At 43.4% G+C, this 20046-nt stretch overlaps 1 protein-coding gene across 2 annotated transcripts; it reads left to right on the plus strand.

Annotated features, from left to right (window-relative positions):
* The first annotated feature begins 436 nt into the window (after positions 1–436).
* Churc1 (churchill domain containing 1) lies at positions 437–18079 on the plus strand. 2 transcript variants are annotated; one of them, NM_206534.2, is made up of 4 exons: positions 437–537; positions 8157–8292; positions 10493–10563; positions 17712–18079. In NM_206534.2, exons 1-4 carry the CDS (start codon positions 499–501, stop codon positions 17802–17804), a joined length of 339 nt encoding a protein of 112 aa, NP_996257.1. In that variant the 5' UTR covers positions 437–498; the 3' UTR covers positions 17805–18079. The 2 variants fall into 2 exon arrangements, 1 of the variants encoding a protein (NP_996257.1); NR_154884.1 differs by lacking the exon at positions 8157–8292.
* Positions 18080–20046: the final 1967 nt, after the last annotated feature.

Consider the following 20046-nt stretch of genomic DNA (forward strand, 5'->3'; position numbering starts at 1 on the left):
CTAATTTAAATAATTTAGTAGGTTCTCGACAGCGCTCTAAGCTTCTCTTCCCAAACACCAGCTTACTCCTTCTCTGAAGTCTGATCTCTTATCTGTTATTATAGCACAAAATGGTATTTAAACTGTCATTTCAGGTTTTTTGAGTCTGGTAAAAATGGAGGCAAGAAGAAACAATTCCCCTTTTTGCTGTACTTCTGTAATTCTTTTTTAATCAGAATTCAAGAAGGCGCCTATTAGAAGTTCTTTCAGGCTCAAAGCCTCTTCCTCTTTTCGACACTTCTTTGAGTCCTCAGATCTTTTCAATACCTGAAGATTTTTGAGTCCAGTCCTCGGTGCACCCTCCTTACCCGGAGACCGCCTAACAACCGTTGCTATGGGCGGAGACTTTTAGCCAGCTGTGGAGTCCTTAGATCGTGTGCGACAAAATCGATATCTCAACTCTCGCGAGGTTTCGCCTTCCGGGTGTCGCTGGGGTCGTTCTCCGAAAACTGCGTGACGATGTGTGGGGACTGTGTGGAGAAGGAGTACCCCAATCGGGTGAGCAAGTGGGCGCGAAGAGCCTCTCGCAGGCTCGGTGTTCGACCGATATTCCTAGACAGGCCAGGGGCCCACTCTGCAGTCCTGTCACCCCAGTGACCCTGAGTACCGGCCGCAGGTTCCCTCTGGTGGCTGACGTCAGCGGTCCTTCCGGTTCTGTTGCTGGGGACAACGGGGAACCCTCAAAATTACCTACCCACCCAAATTGACAGCAGCCTCTGAGGCCCTGACGCGATCCCGGCTTCATCCTCCAGCTCGACTTGATGGAATTCTTTTTACCTCATTCTGTCGCTGAATGAACGTATGAGGTCATTTTAAAATCCACCTTTTTTGAGACAGGTTTTGTGTAGCCCAGGCTGGTTTCGAACTCTCTATGTACCCGAGGAGGATTTTGTTTGACTTTGATCCTCCTTCCACATACCTCTTGAACGCTGGCATTACAAGCGCGCGCCACTGGGCTCAATTTAGAAAATGTTAGGGATGGAAGTGAGAGCTTGGTGCGGAGGCAAGCTTGCCACCGACTGAGCTACACTTCCAGCCTCTGGTTCTAACCCACGTTTGAAGATGGCAGAACTGGTCCCCAGAGAGGACCTATCACCTGCCCAAGTATGAGAGCCGAGACTAGATTGTGATCTCCCTCTCCGCCTCGTCCCGTTCTCTTTTCCTTGCGCCTTCCCTTTCCCCTTCCCTTCTTAGCACTGAGGCCTGACCCCAGCATGTGTCCCTACCAGGCAAGCACTCTGCCAACAGAACTATACCCCCTGCTCTTATTTTAAGCCTTTGCGCCTCTCGGGCTTAGGAGGTTTTGAGGCTTGGCTCTTACTGTTCTTTCAGGGAATCACTACTGCACGTTGATGTGTGTAGAGAGTGCTTGGCTGCTCTGTGAAGGAGTGACTGCCAAGGCTCTGGGGCTGCTTCTGGGCTTGCAATTTGGGGGCATAGGATTGACAGGCTGCTGTTTAAACGTAGTGAAAAGGAAGATTGAGCAGGAATGGGGCTGCGGTGTTCTCCTTCCACATAAGGTGGGTTTGGACGATGATTTAGAGGAGGAAGGATCTGCAGGACAATAGCAAGATGAAGGACCCTTGAGTTGGCTGGGAGGGAAAACATCCTCATAGTTCTTTCTCTTAATAGTTTGTGAGTGATGGGCACACACCTCTAATCCCAGCACTGGGGAGACAGAGGCAAGCAGATCTCCAAGTTCAAGGCCAGCCTGGTCTATAGAGCTAGTTTGAGGACAGCTAGAGCTACACTGAGAAACCCTGTCTTGAAAAAACAACAAAAACCCCACAAAAAGAAAACTTCTTTTTTGAGTTATATGTAAGTCTTTTGAGATTGTTATGTTAGAGGAATTTTCATTATGGTACAACCACTTTGGTTTATAAAGTCATTACCATTCATTATCAAATTTAAATGTCCCCTGGAATGACACAGAAGTGCTTATCCCGGAAAAATGCACGTGCTCTCATCTCCTGGCAACGTGTATAAGAATGCTTGTAAGATCATTATTTGTCGTAGGCCAGAGCAAAACTCGTGTTCGTAAAAGGAAATGTCTTAAGAGTAGGGTTGTGGGCTGGAGAGATGGTTCAGCGGTTAAGAGCACTGACTGCTCTTCTGAAAGTCCTGAGTTCAATTCCCAGCAACCACATGGTGGCTCACAACCATCTGTAATGGAATCTGATGCCCTCTTCTGGTGTGTCTGAAGACAGCTTCAGTGTACTCATATAAAGAGTAGGGTTGTGAGTGTGAATTAGATTTAGAGTATCAGCTCTCAAGTGGAAGCGGTTTGGCAATATCTAGAGACACTTGATTGTCACAGTGAAGGCGCTCCTTGGCATCTAGTGGGTAGAGACCGAGTATTATACTGCAGTGCACAGGACAGCCATCTAACCGAAGGTCTGTATGCCCCAGTGTCAGTAGTGCAGACGTTAAAGAACCCAGAATTACAGCAATGGGAGCACTAGAATCAGATACAGCAGCCTGACTTTAGTCTGACAGTATTGGCGAAAGAACACATGAAGTGCAGCTTTAAATGAAGCAGACTAAATTACAGTAAGACTTTCCTGGTTGGTAAAACAAGAAGTTACTCTAAAGACATTGTGTTGATGGCTGCTAGACAGAGTATGATCGAGAGTGGTTATATAAGGGGCCAGAGAGATTGCTCGGTGATTGGTGCTTTTGCAAAGGACCTGGATTCAGTTCCTGGCATGGCAGCTAGCAACTGTCTATAACTCCAGTTCTGGGGATCCAACTGTCTGGTCTCCATGAGTACTAGGCAGGCATTGATATACATGAAATAACTGTAAATCTCTCAACAACAAAAAGTCGGAGAGAGGCTTCTGGAATATAAGAAGTGGGGGTTTTTTGTTTGTTTTTTTTTTGTTTTTTGTTTTTTTACATAACTGGTGGTTCTGCTGTTTGCTTATAATTATTGTTATGTTTCTGCTTTTATTATTTTTCTATATTGTTTTAGTTCATACTCTTTTTTAAAATTTATTTATTTATTATATGTAAGTACACTGTAGCTATCTTCAGACACTCCAGAAGAGGGAGTCAGATCTCGTTAACGGATGGTTGTGAGCCACCATGTGGTTGCTGGGATGTGAACTCCAGACCTTTAGAAGAGCAGTCGGGTGCTCTTACCCACTGAGCCATCTCACCAACCCTCATACTCTTTTTTTTAATTAGGTATTTTCTTCATTTACATTTCAAATGCTATCCCGAATCCCAAAAGCCCCCCCCATACCCCCCCTTTTTTTTTAATCTAGAAAGGGGTTTTTAATGAGTCTTAATGATGGCCATTGCACACTGGGCACCATGAGGGAAAGTTTCCTGTGGAGGTTATTAACAGAGTTGTTAGGGGCTAGAGAGATAGCTTAGAAGTCAAGAGCATTTAATACTGCAGCAGAGACTCCAAGTTCGTTCCCACCACTCCGGCGGCTCACAGCAGCCTTTAGCTCTGGCTCAGGAGATCCAGTGCTCTCCTCTGGCCTCCACAGGCACTGCACTCATTACTTAGACACAGACAAAGACATCTACACGGTTTTTTATCTTTAAAAAAGACAGTCGGTTCATTCTTTTCTTCCCCTGCCCCCAGAAGTAGCAAGATAACTTTATTCCGGGGAAAATGCTAGTACAGATTAAAGGGAGATGCACTGGGCTGGCACTTGCCCGCCAAGCCCACCAATCTGAGTTCCATCTCTAGGACTCACACAGGGAAAGACCAAGTACTGCAAAGTGTCCTCTGACCTCCACATGTAGAGTAAGTGTGCGCCCGCAAAAGGAAAAGATGGAACAAGCAGAGAGATAGACTGTCATTGGCATTGAAGAGAAAGGACAGAGAAGTGAGTGGAGAGCCTAGAACATGCCATTCTGGTTTTTTTGTTTTTGTTTTTGTTTTTGTGTTTCTGAGACAGAGTTTCTCTGTGTAGCCCTGGCTGTCCTGGAACTCACCCTGTAGACAAGACAGTCCTGGAACTCAGAAATCCGCCTGCCTCTGCTTCCCAAGCGCTGGGATTAAAGGTGTGCACCATCACGCCCGGCTGAATGTGCCATTGTGAAGCTGTCATTCTGTTTGATAATCGAAGGGCCGCCCTGAGGAAGAGTTAAGTGCTTCTTTGCAGTTGGAGAAGGCGGATTTAGAACTAATTAGTGGGTCGATATTAAGACAGTTCCCAGTGCGACTTGAGACCTGGGATGGAGAACTCTGAAGGAATTCAGTGCAGTCTTGTTTACTAGAAGCGAAGTGGCCATTTAATCCCTAGGTTAATTAAATTCAGAATTCTTTTTCCAGAGCCAGGGATTCTTCTTTCAATTAACTGGGACTCATTAAGGCTATGGCATATATTTTTAAAGATTTATTTTGTTATTCTTAATTAAAAGTATATGTGGTATACACCATGGCATATTTTAAAGAATATAAGCCACCATCCACTAATTAAAAAAAAAAAAGAAAAGAAAAGAAAAGAAACAGAAACTTGGTGGGTGGTGGCTCAGGCCTTTTATCCCAGTAGTCAAGGCAGAGGTGGATTACTGAGTTCAAGGCCATCTTGATCTACAGAGTGTGTTCCAGGACAGCCAGGACTACACACAGAAACCCTGTCTTGAAGAAGAAAAAAACCCAAACAACAAAAAGACAGGTTTCTCTACATAGCCTTGGCTGACTTGGACCTCAGTCTGTATAAACCAGCCTGGTTTTATTAGGAAGCTCTTCTGTAAGCAATAAGTGATATTTAGTTATTTATCTTTGGGTAGATGTTTCTCACAGATTAGAATGCACAGAACTAAGGTCCGTTCTAGCCTCTTACCTCTACATGAAAAACCATAGAGAGCTCTCCCCTCCTCTGAGCTTCTCCCAGCCTTCCATGTCTCCCTCCACTCCCTGCCCCTGTCATAGATAGGGTCTCATGTATCTCAGGCCGACCTTGAACTCACTATGTAGCCAAGAATGACTGTCTGCTCCTGATGCTGAGTGCCCATTTATGTGGTACTGGCTATTGAACCCAGGGCTTCATGGAAGTGCTTCCCCAGTCAAGCTAAACCACTGGTCTCATCAGCCCTCGGTTTTTAATTGTAAACCTTCCCTGACAGAACATACATAGTAGCATACATAAACCTTATAGCTACATTGACATGTATGATCTGAAATAATAATAATGTCTTATGTTGTAGTCCTTGCAGTTTCAGGGTTTTTTTGTTTTTGTTTTTGTTTTCTCCTGCCCCTGTTCCAGGTTTTTTCAGACTTGTAAGTTTTTTGTTTGGCTGGTTAGTTTTGGTTTTTGAAGGCAGATTTTTTTCTGTGCTGTAACTCACTCTGTAGATCAGACTGGACTCAGTGATCTGCCTCTCTGCCTCCCAGGTGCTGAGATTAAAGGCATGCACCACCATGCCTGGCCCTCAAATTTGTAAGATTTTATATTATCAAACTAATAATCTTTGCTGTCTAATTTTCCTAGTTTTTAGCCATTTCTTTTTGTTTATATACCTTTACAAGTCTTTAGCAGAGTTTTATGTAAATCACGATTTCTAAGTGTCCTTAACAGCCCAGGCCAGCCTGGGCTATACAGTGAGACCCTGTGTAAAACAAACAGTGGAGCCAATAGACTTGATTGGACACCTCATAAACATATGAATAGACTCCAGGAAGACTAGTAATCATTGGAAGAAGGCAAATTAAAACTGTGGTAAAATTTCTACTTATATCATTAGAAAAGAAAAAAAATGTGTTTAATAACTAGGGTTGGGGAAATGTGGAGTGACTGGGAACAACACATTGCTGACAGAAGTGTAAAATGGAGAACCCCTTGGGTGAGGGAGAGGGGCAGCTCTGTGGAAAAGAGCATTTACTGCTCTATTCGTTTAATTCCCAGCAGCTGTATGTCAGGCAGTTCATAACTGCCTGTAGTCTAGCTCCAGGGGTACCCAAGATCTCTGGCCTCCATGGGCACCACCATCCACCTGTACAAACCCACACACAGACCACACACATTCTTCACATTTTTTTTAAGAAAAGGAGAACTTGGGAGAAGCATCTGATATCTTCTTACGAAGTTCAGCATACCACGTAAAACTAACCGATATGACCCAGAAATGGAATTTGTAGGTATTTATCTAAGTGAAGAGAAGATGTGTGTCTACACAAGACTTGTACATGAATCTTTATAATTGTTTTATTCATTATAGTCCCAAACTGAAATCAGTTCAGATGCCCACCAACAGCTAACTAAATAGAACACTACTTAGCAATAAAAAGCAATAATAAGCCTAGATGTTATGCTGAGAACAAGAAGTCAGAAACAAAAGAATATTCGAATCCATTTGCATAAAATTCTGGAGCATGAAAGATTGGAAAGAGAACCCATCACTGGGGCTGAGATGCTGATGGTGTTGGACTACGAAGAGTGGAGAACGTCTGGGGAAATAGAAATAGGCCATATCGTAATAAGGGTGTGCTCACTTGATACATACATTTATTAAAAGTCATTCGCTGCCCTAGTGTGCTTTCTGTTGCTGTGATAAAACACCTTGAACAAAAACAACTCGGGGAGGGAAGGGTTTATTTGGTTTACGTTGCCTCAGTCTGTGTTTGGGGAAGTCAGGCAAGAGCCAAGTTTACTGGGTTTTCTCCTATGGCTTGATCAGCTTGCCTTCTTATACAACCTAGACCCTACCACCTGCAGTCACTAATCAAGAAAATGTCCCCACACATGTCCACAGGCCAATCTATAGGACACAGGTCCTCAAGTGAGATTTTTCTTTCCTGATCTATTTGTGTGAAGTTGACAAAAACAAACCACCACATTTACCTTTACATGTAGATTTTACTCTTTGTAAACTATTCCTCAGTAATGTTTTCTTTTTTAAAAAATTAGTTCCTAGTAGCTCAAAGTTTACAAATCCAAGGTTTGTTTTTTTTTCCTTCAAAATATCTTAAGTCAAGGTGTCTATAACATCATCTCTCCAATGGTCATGTCTTTGTTCTTGCTCTAGAACTACTCTCTTAACACACAGAGGTAAGACACCCTCAGAAGGGAGAGATTAATTGTGGTACAGGAACCAGCAGGACTTCGCTATGGTGTTTAAGGTGGCTCTTCCTGAACTATGTGTATAAAACCACATTTGGCTCACCATCTCTATAGTATGGCATCAGGTACACAGGTGCTTTGGAGAAATGATTTTTATATCACTTTAACTATTAAAATCACTCAATTGGGTAGGAGAGATGGCTCAGTGGATAAAAGAGCTTGCTGTTCAAGCCTAAAGGCCTGAGTTCAATCCTCAAAGCTAACATAAAGGTGGGAGGACTCCACATGCGCACTGCCCCACCCCCATAATAAAATACATATTTTTTACAAATAAAAATATTCAGTGTTGCTTGAAATTGGATTGGATAGTCTGTAAAATAGCTTTCACATTAGTAGAGTCTTTAGCAGAGATTTCTCTTTAAGCCAGGAATGTTTAGTTTCTCCGTGCCAAGGCAGAAGTCTCCGTTCCCTGGCCACTGCTGTGTGAGTCTGATCCTTTGAAGCCTTTACCCTCTCTGCTGCAGTCACACACACACAAAGGCTGCTGGCTGTAGGTGGATTCGCTGGTTTGTTTTGTGGTATTAGCAAAGGCACGAGAAGAAGCCCTTTCCACAGTGCATACGCTTACCTTTAGTAGTGACTTATTTGTTTCTATTGTGATTGACTTAATCCTAGTTTTTTGGCCAATCATTTAAAAATACTTCTAAAACTTTCTGATTTACTTTTTGTATGGAATATTGTTTTCCCCTGCTATTTGTAAGTATTTGGACTTAGTTCTCTTACATTTGTTTGCTCTGTGATACAGGGATTGCAGCCGAGGCTTCACAGATGCTGGGCAAATGCTCTACCACTGAGCCACATCCCAGCCCTATGCCTCTCTAGCAAACATACTTGTAGTCCTTAGAAGCTCATGGACTTCACATGTGCATCAAGTGTCCTTATAAGTAGTAATTCTGTAGGAAGGCTAGTTACTTTAAAAAGCACTTTGAGCAGATGTGTTCTGGCTGTGTCTTTGGCCTGTAGAGACTTTGAGTCATTTGGTCAGTTTCACCAAAGCTTTCAAACTGTAAGAGAGTTCCTGCTCTCCTACTGTAGGGCACCACCTGTCTGGAGAATGGATCGTTCTTACTGAACTTCGCAGGCTGCGCAGTGTGCAGTAAGCGGGACTTTATGCTGATCACAAACAGATCCCTGAAAGAGGAAGATGGAGAAGAAATAGTTACCTATGACCGTAAGTAGAGTTTGTTTTGAAATGCAGATCTGTTAGCAGGAATCAGCTTTCCGAAGTTGGTGTGTTGTATGGGTGTTCTGAGGGCACGTTCAGTGCTGTTACAGTGCCTAGTTACTGGTACGTTACTGAGAGGAAAATACAGTTAGGACTCCTTTACCCAGCATCTCCACGCTGTGAATAGCATAACATGGAGGTCTAAACGTGATCTTCCTGCTTTTGCCTCTTCAGCGCTGAGATTATAGATGTGTGCCACACCATGCCCAGCCAGTTGTAAAGACTTTATATCGCCTCAAATGAGATGACTTCTTGGTTGTAGTTTGTATGTTTGTTTTGTTTTGTTTTTTCTGTTTTTTTTTTTTTTTTTTTTTTTTTTTTTTTTTTTTGAGGTAAAATCTCATTGTGTAGCTCAGGCTAGTCCAGAACTCATTCTATAGCCCAAGCTTCCTGGAACTCATGGCTGTCCTGCCTCAGCTACCCAAGTGCTAGAATTAAAGGCCTGAGCCATTACTCCTAGCCAGGTATTTTTTTTAAACCTTGGATTCATGGGTTTTTAATGGAATGGGGTCCTCTAGTAGGCATAAAGGCCAGGACCAGCCTGGTGTGGTGTTCACCCCTGCTCCCTGCTGACCCAGCACTCAGGTGGTGGAGGGAGGATCAGAGGTCCAAAGGCAAGCAGGGCTGAAGATTACGGGAGTTACGGGAGGGGAGGAAGAGAGGGGGAGAGTGTCACAGTATAGCACCATTTTCCCTGGTACTGAATGACACTGGCATGCTTTGGTATTTCCTGCTTTGCTCTGGCCTCCTGTCCCACTGTCCATCTCTTGCTTCCTTCTCTTGCTTTTATCCTCAACCCTAGGAAAAAACATGCAGAGAAAGTGAATGTGCTTTGAGAACAGTGCTAAGAAATTCTTTGTGTAAATGTGCACATTATATGTATGACATATGTACATGTTATATGTACTAACATGTTATGTGTTATATGTACTAACATACATGTTATGTGTACACAACATACGTGCATGTTATATGTACTAGCATGTTATGTGTACATGTTAGCACCCAGACATTTTGACGAATACTTAAACTGCTCGCATCTCCTTTTTGTTTTTCTTCTGGTTCTTGGTATATTCTGAAATATGAATAAGGAAAAAGTAAGCTGATAATATTTTTAAAGACAAGTATGAAAAGCATCAAGCTCTTAGAATAGGCTCAGTTAAAAATACTCCAGAAGGTGTATTCCTTCCTTTCCAAGCCTGTGTCCCCTTTAAGATGTTTTGAGGTTTTTTTTGTTTGTTTGTTTGGTTGTTTTGTTTTGTTTTGTTTTGTTTTGTTTTGTTTTGTTGAGGTAGCAGGGCAGAGTGAGTAAGAATCACATTCTTAGGTTAAAAGTTCTGGCTCCAAGCCTCCTATCTCTGCAGTCATCTGTTTACTTAACCACAGTGTGCCTTTGTTTCCTGACAAAGTGGAAATAATATTAGATCTCATCGAATTTGAGATTACAGGAATAGCTAAAAACACGTCTAAAGAGAATCTGGCACACAGTAGCCACAGTTTACCAATTATTGTTACGTTGTTTTGGGTTTTAGTATCATTTTGTTACCTCAAATTCATTATCATGCCCACAGTTGGTTTTCTTTATCCTGGCTATAACTGCACATTTACTGTGGTTCCTGAGAATAACAGCTTCTGTGTAGCTAGATGGGGTCACACTTTTATAAACACACAGTGCTAGACTTGGTGGCACAGACCTTTTACCCAGCTCCTTGGTGATAAACACCTTTACTCAGTCTTGCCAGCTTGATCCCAGCCACTTAGGACACTGAAAGGCCAGGGCCTGCTTGGGTTGCAGAGTGAGTTCAGAAGCCAGCCTGGACAACTTCATGAGACCTTGACTTAGAGATGACAAGAAGGTTGGGAATGTAGGTCCTTGGCAGAGTCCCTCTCTGATTGGTCCCTAGTACTGCAAAAGTAAGCCAGTCATCGAGCAGCGCCTGAGTATCTGCTTGCTGCTTTCTGTAGGGAGCTTTCAGTGGGAATTATATGTGCGCAGGGAGCCCTCCAGGTCAGTGTTCTAATGGCTCTCCTGCTGTGTTAAATGTCACAGAGTTCAAATTCCTTTGAAGTACGATATGCTGAGAATAGAAATTTCATTGTTCTAACAAACTTCTCCAGACTTGATTATGTATCTTTGTTTTGGCAGATCTGTGTAAGAACTGTCATCATGTAGTAGCCAGACACGAGTATACATTCAGCATCATGGATGAATTTCAGGTAATGTATATGAGGGTATTGTTGAGGAGGGACACAGACTCAAAGTACTCTTGAGCATCTATACATAAGTTTTGTAGTGAAGTGCTAGCAGTTATTACTGGAGCCCACCCCTGTCTTTACCTGTGCATGCTGGGAAACTTTAAAGGTGGGTGGATCTGTGCATCTTCACCTGAATCACAAATCAAAAATGTGTGCTTTACAGTGACATTCCAGTCCTGTCGTCTTAATTAACCCATTATGGGTTCTCAAAAAAAAAAAAATATTGAACAGATTTGTTTTTGTGTGTGTGTTTGCCTCTGTGTGTGCCCGTGTGTGCCCGTGTGTGTGTGTGTGTGTGTGTGTGTGTACGTACCACCTGAACTGCCCCCATAGAACAGAAGAAGTCCCTAGAGTCCCTAGAATTGGAGTAACAGATGGTTGTGAGCCACCTTGTGGGTGGTAGGAACTGAACATGGGTCTTTGCAAAAGCAGCAAATATTCTTCCCTGCTGAGCCATCTCTCTAGCCTGCCATTACAGGTTTTTATGAGATTACTACTGTACCTTTTCTCTAAGTGCTGTGGGAATCACACAGTTGGCTTACTTCAAGTATTGGCTACTGGGTAGTGCCAGCAGAAGCAGCACACATCTTTAATCCCAGCACTGGGGAGCCACAGGCAGGCCCATAGTGAGTTCCATATGTTGTCCAATCCTCTTGGTGGGTATGAGTCTGACAAGGAGGCTGTCTCTGTTTGCTCTTGTTGTTGTATGGATTTGAGCAACTCTTTGGTTTCAAGTATAGTAAGTTGGTGTTTTCTAATTTGTTAAGCTAAACTTCAAGATGACTATGTCAAGGTTGGAGGATAAAAACAGAACCACCAGGGCCCCCAATGGAGGAGCTAGAGAAAGTACCCAAGGAGCTAAAGGGATCTGCAACCCTATAGGTGGAACAACATTATGAACTAACCAGTACCCCAGAGCTCTTGACTCTAGCTGCATATGTATCAAAAGGTGGCCTAGTTGGCCATCACTGGAAAGAGAGGCCCATTGGACTTGCAAACTTTATATGCCCCAGTACAGGGGAACGCCAGGGCCAAAAAGTGGGAGTGGGTGGGTAGGGGAGTTGGGTGGGAGTGTATTGGGGACTTTTTGGATAGCATTGGAAATGTAAATGAGGAAAATACCTAATAAAAATAATTAATTCTAAAAAAACAAAACAAAAAAAAAAAACAAAAAAAAACCCCAGAACCACCAGAGAAAAGGGGTTTGTTATATTTTCTTACAGTCAGGAGAACATGTGAAGAATTCTGGTCTCTGGTGTAGGTCCACGGTTGCTGAACATTCTCAGGTCTGATGGTCAGGAAGAAAAACTGGACAGCAGTGGGCCCGGCTCTGACACTGGGACCCAGGGCTCTCTCTCACGGCGCTTGTCTTCAAGCTTTTAGACTGATTGTGTGAACTTCCTATTTATCTGAAAGATAAGAATATCAGCTTAGAACTTTTAACAGTGACGGGAAAGTTTATCAGGTCATTGAATTTGGGTAGTATTTACTTAGGAAGATAAAAGTTAGTCAGTTGCAGTAGAACCATAAAATAGCATAATACTACTTTCTCTGAGGTATTTTAAAGTTTTTACTTATTTTTAATTTTTTTGAGATTTTATTTGATTTTACTTTCATGTGTGTGGGTGTTTTGCCTGCGTGTATGTTTATGTACCCTGGGTCCCAGTGTCAGAGCCGAGCCCACTGCTGTCCAGTTTTTCTTCCTGACCATCAGACCTGAGAATGTTCAGCAACCGTGGACCTACACCAGAGACCAGAGTTCTTCACATGCTCTCTTGACTATAAGAAAATATAACAGGGCTGGCGAGATGGCTCAGTGGTTAAGAGTGCCGACTGCTCTTCCGAAGGTCCCGAGTTCAAATCCCAGCAACCACATGGTGGCTCACAACCATCCGTAACGAAATCTGATGCCCTCTTCTGGAGTATCTGAGGACAGCTACAGTGTACTTACATATAATAAATAAATAAATCTTTAAAAAAAAAAAGAAAATATAACAAACCCCTTTTCTCTGGAGGTTCTGTGTTTATCCTCCAACCTTGACATAGTCATCTTGAAGTTTAGCTTAACAAATTAGAAAACAACAACATGTGCATGCAGTAGTGCCACACAGAGGCCCTAAGAAGGTGTCAGGGAGTAACAGTTGAAAGCTGCAATGGCTGCTAGGAATTGGACCTCTGGAAGAGCAGCCAGTGCTCTTCATCACTGAGCTATCTCTCCAGCCCCTAAGTTTTCTTATTTTATTCTGTGTATGATTATTTTGCCTGCAGTATATTGTCTACCACATTTGTGCCTGGTACCCATGAAGGCCAGAAGAGGGCACTAGATCCCTGGATCCATAGGGGATCTGGAGCCACACATGGCATGAGCTGGCTAATATGTGGGTGCTGGATACCAAACCTAGGTCTCTCACAAAGAGCAGTAGGGACAGCAAGTGCCCTTAACTGCTGAGCCATCTCTAGTCTCTCACTCAGAGTTTAAGTGGAAAAAAAGGAACATAGTCACATGTGTCAGGGTGTGATCTCAAATGTTTTGGTCAACCTAAACATCTTGACCATAACTATTTAACATCCAAATTTTATGCCTTAAAATATTTATATAATATGTGTACCTTAGAGCAAAAACATGGCTCAGGGAATAGTAGTGGCCAAAGAAAGTGACCATTTCATGGCGTAAAGGCCCCAGCTCTGTTTTAATGAGGAAACGAGCACACGCAGCTCTCTTCCTGAGAGCACACGAGGTCTTTAGAACCCTGAGTGGATATTGAGATTGCCTGTCTATGTCCCGAGACAGCTGCTGTAAAGCACTTCCGTGAGACCAAAGTCCAGTCATTTTCCCTGACTGAGTGCAGCCACCTTCCAACAGCCCCCCAGATTACTCTGGGTAGACATAAGAAAAGGAAAAAGGAAAATGGCTGTAGTCATAGTGTCTAGGTAATTACCACTCCTCCTGAAAACAGAGCTCTTAGGCTGCGCTCTGCCTGCAGCCTTAGTTTACCAACCCACATCCTGTTCTCCGTTGGTAGATGGTTTAAAGAGTGTTCTTTTATGCATCCTCGTTGGCCTTTTGTGGCATCCTTGCTACAGCACAGTGATCCTTATCCCACGGCTGGGCTGCCCAGCTTCTCTCCCTTCCCCAGCTCTCCCAGGGAGACCCCATAGGAAGTAGTGTTTCAGCAGCAGCCTCTGCTCCCTTCTGCCCACTGCAGGAGGATTATACTTCTTCTTCTTGAAAGCTGCTCTGCCTCATTTCCTGGATGATCACATGGTACTGTCTTTCTAGATTGAAAATGTTAAATTTATATTTGTATTTTATATTATCCAGTGCCCTCTTTTGGCCTTTGTAGGCACTGCCTTTATATATTTCCATCTATAGCACACACACAAATACACATAATTTTTTTTATTTTAAAATTATATTAAGCATACTTAGTTCTTATTTTGTTAAAAATAATTTAAACTTGTTTCACTTAGCCACTTCTGTGACCAACACTGGAAGCAACTTTTTACTTCTTCTTGCTTTTTCACCTGAATAGTTTTGTTTTGTGCAGCACTGGGAACCCTCCGGCCTTATCCCCAAGCACTGAAAGCGAGCCTGCAGCACATGTCTTGGTTTTGAATATTTCCTTAGCCGGCTCTTCTGATTTCCCCATTTCTCTGAACTCCCTGTAAAATGCCTTCATTTGCATTCGACTAAATCTGCCCTCCCATAGGCTTTCTGTGGCCTGTCCAAATCCTGTACTCTCTTGCCCGTTCTAACTCATTCAGTGTCTTTCCCAGACCTAGGTTTTTGGGTTTTTTTTTTTAAGATTTATTTACTTATTTATTTATTACATGTAAGTACAGTGTAGCTGTCATCCAGAAGAGGGCATCAGATCTCATTACAGATGGTTTTGAGCCACCATGTGGTTGCTGGGATTTGAACTCAGGACCTTTGGAAGAGCAGTCAGTGCCCTTAACCGCTGAGCCATCTCTCCAGCCCCCAGACCTAGGTTTAACCAGCATCTTTTTAAGCATTTCTACTCTTGAAGTCCATACTGCTTGACTGTTTTTCCCCCTTTTTTAAAAAATAATTTCTAACTGCTTTTTTGCCCCCTCATTCTCTTTTCTGTGTTTTGATGACAAGGCCACAGGTGGCACGATGGAGAGTGACGTACAGAAAGCAGCAAAATATATCCCACATGATAGTAATCTTTGAACCCTTCTGACAACAGCCTTTCAATGGATGGTGTGTCACCTCGGGATGTTGGGGACAGGAGATAGTCTTCTGTCCCTCAGTAGGCCAGGAAAGAGGACAGGATGGAAAGAAGTCGGGTAAAGAGCAAGGCCTCTGAGTGAGCAGAAGATCTGGCCGCACAGTGGGCAGATTCTGCCCAGCCCACCCTTCCTCCAGACCTCTGGCCCTTAGTGCTTTGAGTCTCCTATGAATGCCTGGGGACCGTGAGTCTCCCTACTTGGACAGCTTGGTAAAAGGTCCTGATCTCACCACAGCCCTGGCAGCACAGGGACGGTGGCCCTGGCATCTCAGCTTAGAATCTAGCCATACTTTCCCATAGAAACACCAGAATATGTGACTAGAGTCCACAGCCTTTGTACAGTGCAAATTTAAAAGACTTGGGCATTTTCCTGGGAATCTGACTGCCACGTATATAGCATTACTCCCATGGGAAACTGCTTTTGAATTCCAAATCATTGACTTACAATGAAATTTGCATTCGAGACTGCCTATAAACCAAAGAGTACAAGTACGACCAATCTCACTAATTTAATAATCTTAGCTGGCTATATCATACATTATATCAGGTTTTTTCCCATATGCTGTGTGTTAGTTTGGTAAAGGTCATGGTGCATTCTTTCCTTGGTTGATGGCTGGCCACTGTGCATATATCGCAAAGCTCGGAAGACCTGACTAGACACTTGACAGAGCTTAGCTTAATTGAAAATTCAGTTCCCTCCCCTTTTTAAATTGAAAGAACATTTTTATTTTGTTGCTGTTTCGATTTTGTTTTGTTTGAGCCATAGTGAGGATTAAACTTTGGTCTTCGCGCTTGCAAAGCAAGCACACTTCCAGCTGAGCTGTATTCTACCCAGAACTCAGCCATGTGTGCAGCTTCACAGGGTCACCGGCTCCCTCCCTGCTTCAGCCTTAGGATTCTCCTGTCTCAGCCTAGTGTGTGATTGGAGATGTTCACCATCACACTCTGTTAGTCCGTCTTGGTTTCTGTAAGAGATTGCATCCCCAATGGTGATGTCCAGTTGACAACAGTAAACGCCTTGTAGAGGTAGGTTACTGTTGTATGTTGTATCATGCCTGGTACCTCTCCTCCGGGCTTTAGCCTGTATGTGTTTCTCCTGGGCGTAGAGGAGACTTTAAATCACAAGTGCAGGGAGGCGGCTCAGTCTTCACTAAGAAGACTGCCTGCTTGGTGTGCACAAGGTTCAGGATTTAGCCTCCGCACTGGAAAGCAATCAGCTGGCCGATTGATTAATTCAAGAGCAGTCTTTAAGAAGCAGGCCGTCTGCTGTCTGCTGCCTGCTGCCTGCTGCCTGCTGCCTGCTGCCTGCTGCCTGCTGCCTGCTGCCTGCTGCCTGCTGCCTGCTGCCTGCTGCCTGCTGTCTGCTGTCTGCTGTCTGCTGCCTGCTGCCTGCTGCCTGCTGCCTGCTGTCTGTCTGGACTTGCCAGCTGAAATAGAAAGGGACTTGTCTTCTTTAGAGTCTTTGTGCCCTTGTCTCTGTTGAGCTGGGCAGCCTTCTCCAGTGACTGTCCAGACCCAAGAAACGAATTGACTGATCCATTTCCAGACAGCTAGCAATAGCAACATCAAGTGTGAAGACACTAGTAGATTCAATGTAGATACTTGTTTTTGTAAACAAAATAAAAATATTTTAAATAAAAAAGTTTAAAGGAAATAAATCTATGACAACTGTCAGAACAGGACTTTGCCCTAAGGAATCGTGCTTAAAATAAATCCCCTTCTGCCGGCAGTCTAGACACTTGTTACACACCAGATCCATGAAACTTAGTAGATACCTAAATAGATGAAGTCTCAGGCAGTTAACCTTTTAAGTATGAGGTGTACATGCTAGTGAATTTAATGTACATTTATTTATTTTTTTATTTCCTAGGGCTGATAAAGATAGCTTTTCAGTTTGAGAATTCTCTTTTTTTCCCATCCTGTTGCATAAATATCCTGGAAAGGAACGGTCCTAAGAACAAGAATGTGTCCTTAAAATACACATCCAATCTGCTTTATTATCTCTCTTTCTCTCTCTCTCTCTCTCTCTCTCTCTCTCTCTCTCTCTCTCTCTCTGTGTGTGTGTGTGTGTGTGTGTGTGTGTGTGTGTGTGTGTGTGTGTGTGTGTGTGTGTGTGTACAGTGCACATGTTTGCATTGGAATGTGTAGTGGTCAGAGGACCACCCTCAGATCAGAAGTAGATTCTCCCACTGTGTAGGTTCCTGGCATCAGCTCAGGTTACTAGGCTTGCACAGCAAGCACCCTTTACTTGCTAAGCCACTTCACTGCCTTTATTCTGTTCTGTTCTGTTCTGTTCTGTTTTGTTTTGTTTTGTTTGTTGTTGTTGTTGGTGGTGTGGTTTTTGTTTTTGTTTTTGTTTTTGTTTTTGTTTTTGAAGCAAGGTTTTCTGGAATCCAGGCTATCTTTGAACGCCTGCTCCTCCTGCCCCCATCTCCTGAGTGCTGGGATACAGTTGTGTGCCATCATGTCCAGCTTGTGCATCGTTGGAGATTAGTATCAGGGCTTTTTGCATGCTGGGCATCCCCAATGGTGATTTACCAGTTGAGGCACATGCAGTCCCAGCCCAGATATCTTCGTTAGTACTAAGCTAAATATGTATGCTTTCTTAAACCAAGAAATAGCCATATACTTCAGTATGTAAGCCATTCTTACAAACATGATGAGAATTTATATAAACAAAAGGTTCCAGGAGTATACAGAATACACCTAAAGCATTGCTAATAGGTTTTGGAAAACCAATCTAATGTTCAGGAAGATTACTTGTGACAATTTGTAGGGAAGCTTTACTGAGCAATGGTTTATAGACCATCTTTCTCTCTGTCTCTTGAGGTAATTTTGCACTTTGTCTCGTTCTAGGAATATACCATGCTGTGTCTGTTGTGTGGCAAAGCTGAAGATACTATCAGTATTCTCCCTGATGACCCCCGGCAGATGACTCTGCTGTTCTAAGCCTCCCATGGTTCTCTTGTAACTGTGTTGGCTTGCTTTAAAATAGAGCAAGCCTAGGGCTGGTGAGATGGCTCAGTGGGTAAGAGCACCCGACTGCTCTTCCGAAGGTCCAAAGTTCAAATCCCAGCAACCACATGGTGGCTCACAACCATCTGTAACAAGATCTGACTCCCTCTTCTGGAGTGTCTGAAGACAGCTACAGTGTACTTACATATAATAAATAAATAAATCTTTAAAAAAAATAGCAAGCCTAATGGTTTGTTTAGTAATGAAAATTGTTTGTATGTTTTCTTTTCTATTTAGACTTCCCTGTTTGGATGAAAAAGTAATTTGGGGTACTGTTGTTTCCTGGAGTTGAGTTGCTCTGATAAAGTCCCCTGTACACATTAGCACAGCTAGAGTGAGATGTCTTTTCTCGTGGTTATCTGACTGGAACATAACTAAAACCAAAGCACTTCTACACTCAGATCTTGGTTTCCTGTCAGAAGAGCCCAGGACTCCTTGCAAAAGTAAATGACAGAATGAGGCAGAAATTAGAGCATTTGGTGCCATATATATAACAAAAACCACAGTGATTAAGACAGTGGGTCTCAACCTTCCTAGTGCTGTGACCCTTTAATACAGTTCCTCATGCTGTGGTGACCCACAACTATAAAATTATTTTCATTGCTACATCTTAACTGTAACTTTGCTAGTTATAAATTATAATGCAAATATCTGATATGCAGGATTTCTGATATGTGACCCTGTGAAAGGATTGTTAAGCCCCAAAGGAATCTAGACCTGTAGGTTGAGAACCACTGGATTAAAAGATGGTCAGACAGGAGCTCCCGTGAACAAAGCTTTAATAATTTGAAAATGAGTAAGTTGCTGTTTTGGAATATAGCCAGAGTATGCACTAAATTTCCATTGGTCCATGCTGATAGCAATGATCGGGTGGATGAATGGATGGATGGATGGATGGATGGATGGATAATTAAGGAAGAGAAGAAGGCAGGGGTCAGAAGGGATTTCTGATGGTCCTACTCTGTCAGTGTGGGCTATGTATGCAGTTGACTTCCTTCCAAGGAGTAGCCTGGAAAGAGAGGGCAAGGAGTAACTATGGAAGAGAAAGCTAACGAGCACTGGCTCAGGCAGGCGCTGACAGGATCCTTGATGTGATGCAGTGTGAAGATCTCCGGGGTTTTCTTCCCAGGGAGCATAATCTGTTTACTCAGAAGGTCAACGTGCAAGCTCAGTTCAACAGACTGCCTGCCAGTGTCTCTCAAAACTACCAAGGTCTTCCAGAACAAGGGACATCTGAGAAGCTGTCAGGAGGCTGAGGAGGGAGGCATGGTGACCGAAGGTGCTGTGGCCTACATGGAAGCCTGTCCCAGAGAGCACACGGTAGAAAGCAGAAATCCGAGTAAAGGATGCGATACAAATGAGCAGAACTGTTCCATTTACTCAGAGGGATCTTAGAGTGTGCTGTGTGCCAAAACTGAGAGCACAGGCCTGGAGGTCATAACCCAGGCATTTAGGTCGCACTGTCCTTGGCAGCCACACAGCCACAGGACAGAGCAGTGCTCTGGACTTCAGTGTCCTGTTTCTGTAAAACCAGACGGACTCGCAGAGTGTGATATTGCACTCCTTTGCAGTTCTGTTAGAAGACCCAAATGAATTCATGAATGTAAGATGCGTTGGAAAGCCTTGTAAAGCTCTGATACAATGATGTGCCTTCAGTTCTTAGTCTACACCCAAACTTAAAGGGAGCAGGTCTTAGAAAGAAAGCTGTTTCTTACATTGTATCTAAGAGTTCCCAGGGAGGCATGCAGAAAATGAGCGCCTGTGCAGTGTGGATGCCTGGGAACCCTTTTTATATTATGGCGGTTTGAGTGCCATAATAGCCATAGAGAACGCTTAGTTACACTGGGCGGGAGTGGTGCTATTGTCGTTCCAGCTTTGAGTCAGGAAGAACCAACTTAATATCGACAGCTCAGAGTCCCTCAGCCACCACAGGGACCCCCTCCCAGCAGTGGTGCTGGGTGATTGTGAGCTATAAAGCTTAGGTAAGGTTGGGGGAGGTTGGTTTAGGGTGGAATGATGGCCTCCACAGAACCCAGGCACGTCAGACGAAGACATTGTTCAGGTTAAGTCGGGTGGTTTATTCCTGGAAAATGCTTTCCATTTCACCTAAATGTATGTCTGACCTGTTGAGGAAACCATTTGGTAAAACGAATCCAAAGGGCAGAGAACTGCTTCA

This window comes from Mus musculus, chromosome 12 (assembly GCF_000001635.26).
Source record: "Mus musculus strain C57BL/6J chromosome 12, GRCm38.p6 C57BL/6J".
Lineage (NCBI taxonomy): Eukaryota > Metazoa > Chordata > Mammalia > Rodentia > Muridae > Mus > Mus musculus.

Bases quoted from the DNA above. Each gene is read 5' to 3' on its own strand.
- Churc1 (NM_206534.2), top strand. From the start codon at position 499: ATGTGTGGGGACTGTGTGGAGAAGGAGTACCCCAATCGG. The intron at 538-8,156 runs GTGAGCAAGTGG...CTCCTACTGTAG, and splicing joins AGAAGGAGTACCCCAATCGG to GGCACCACCTGTCTGGAGAA. The intron at 8,293-10,492 runs GTAAGTAGAGTT...TTGTTTTGGCAG, and splicing joins AGAAATAGTTACCTATGACC to ATCTGTGTAAGAACTGTCAT.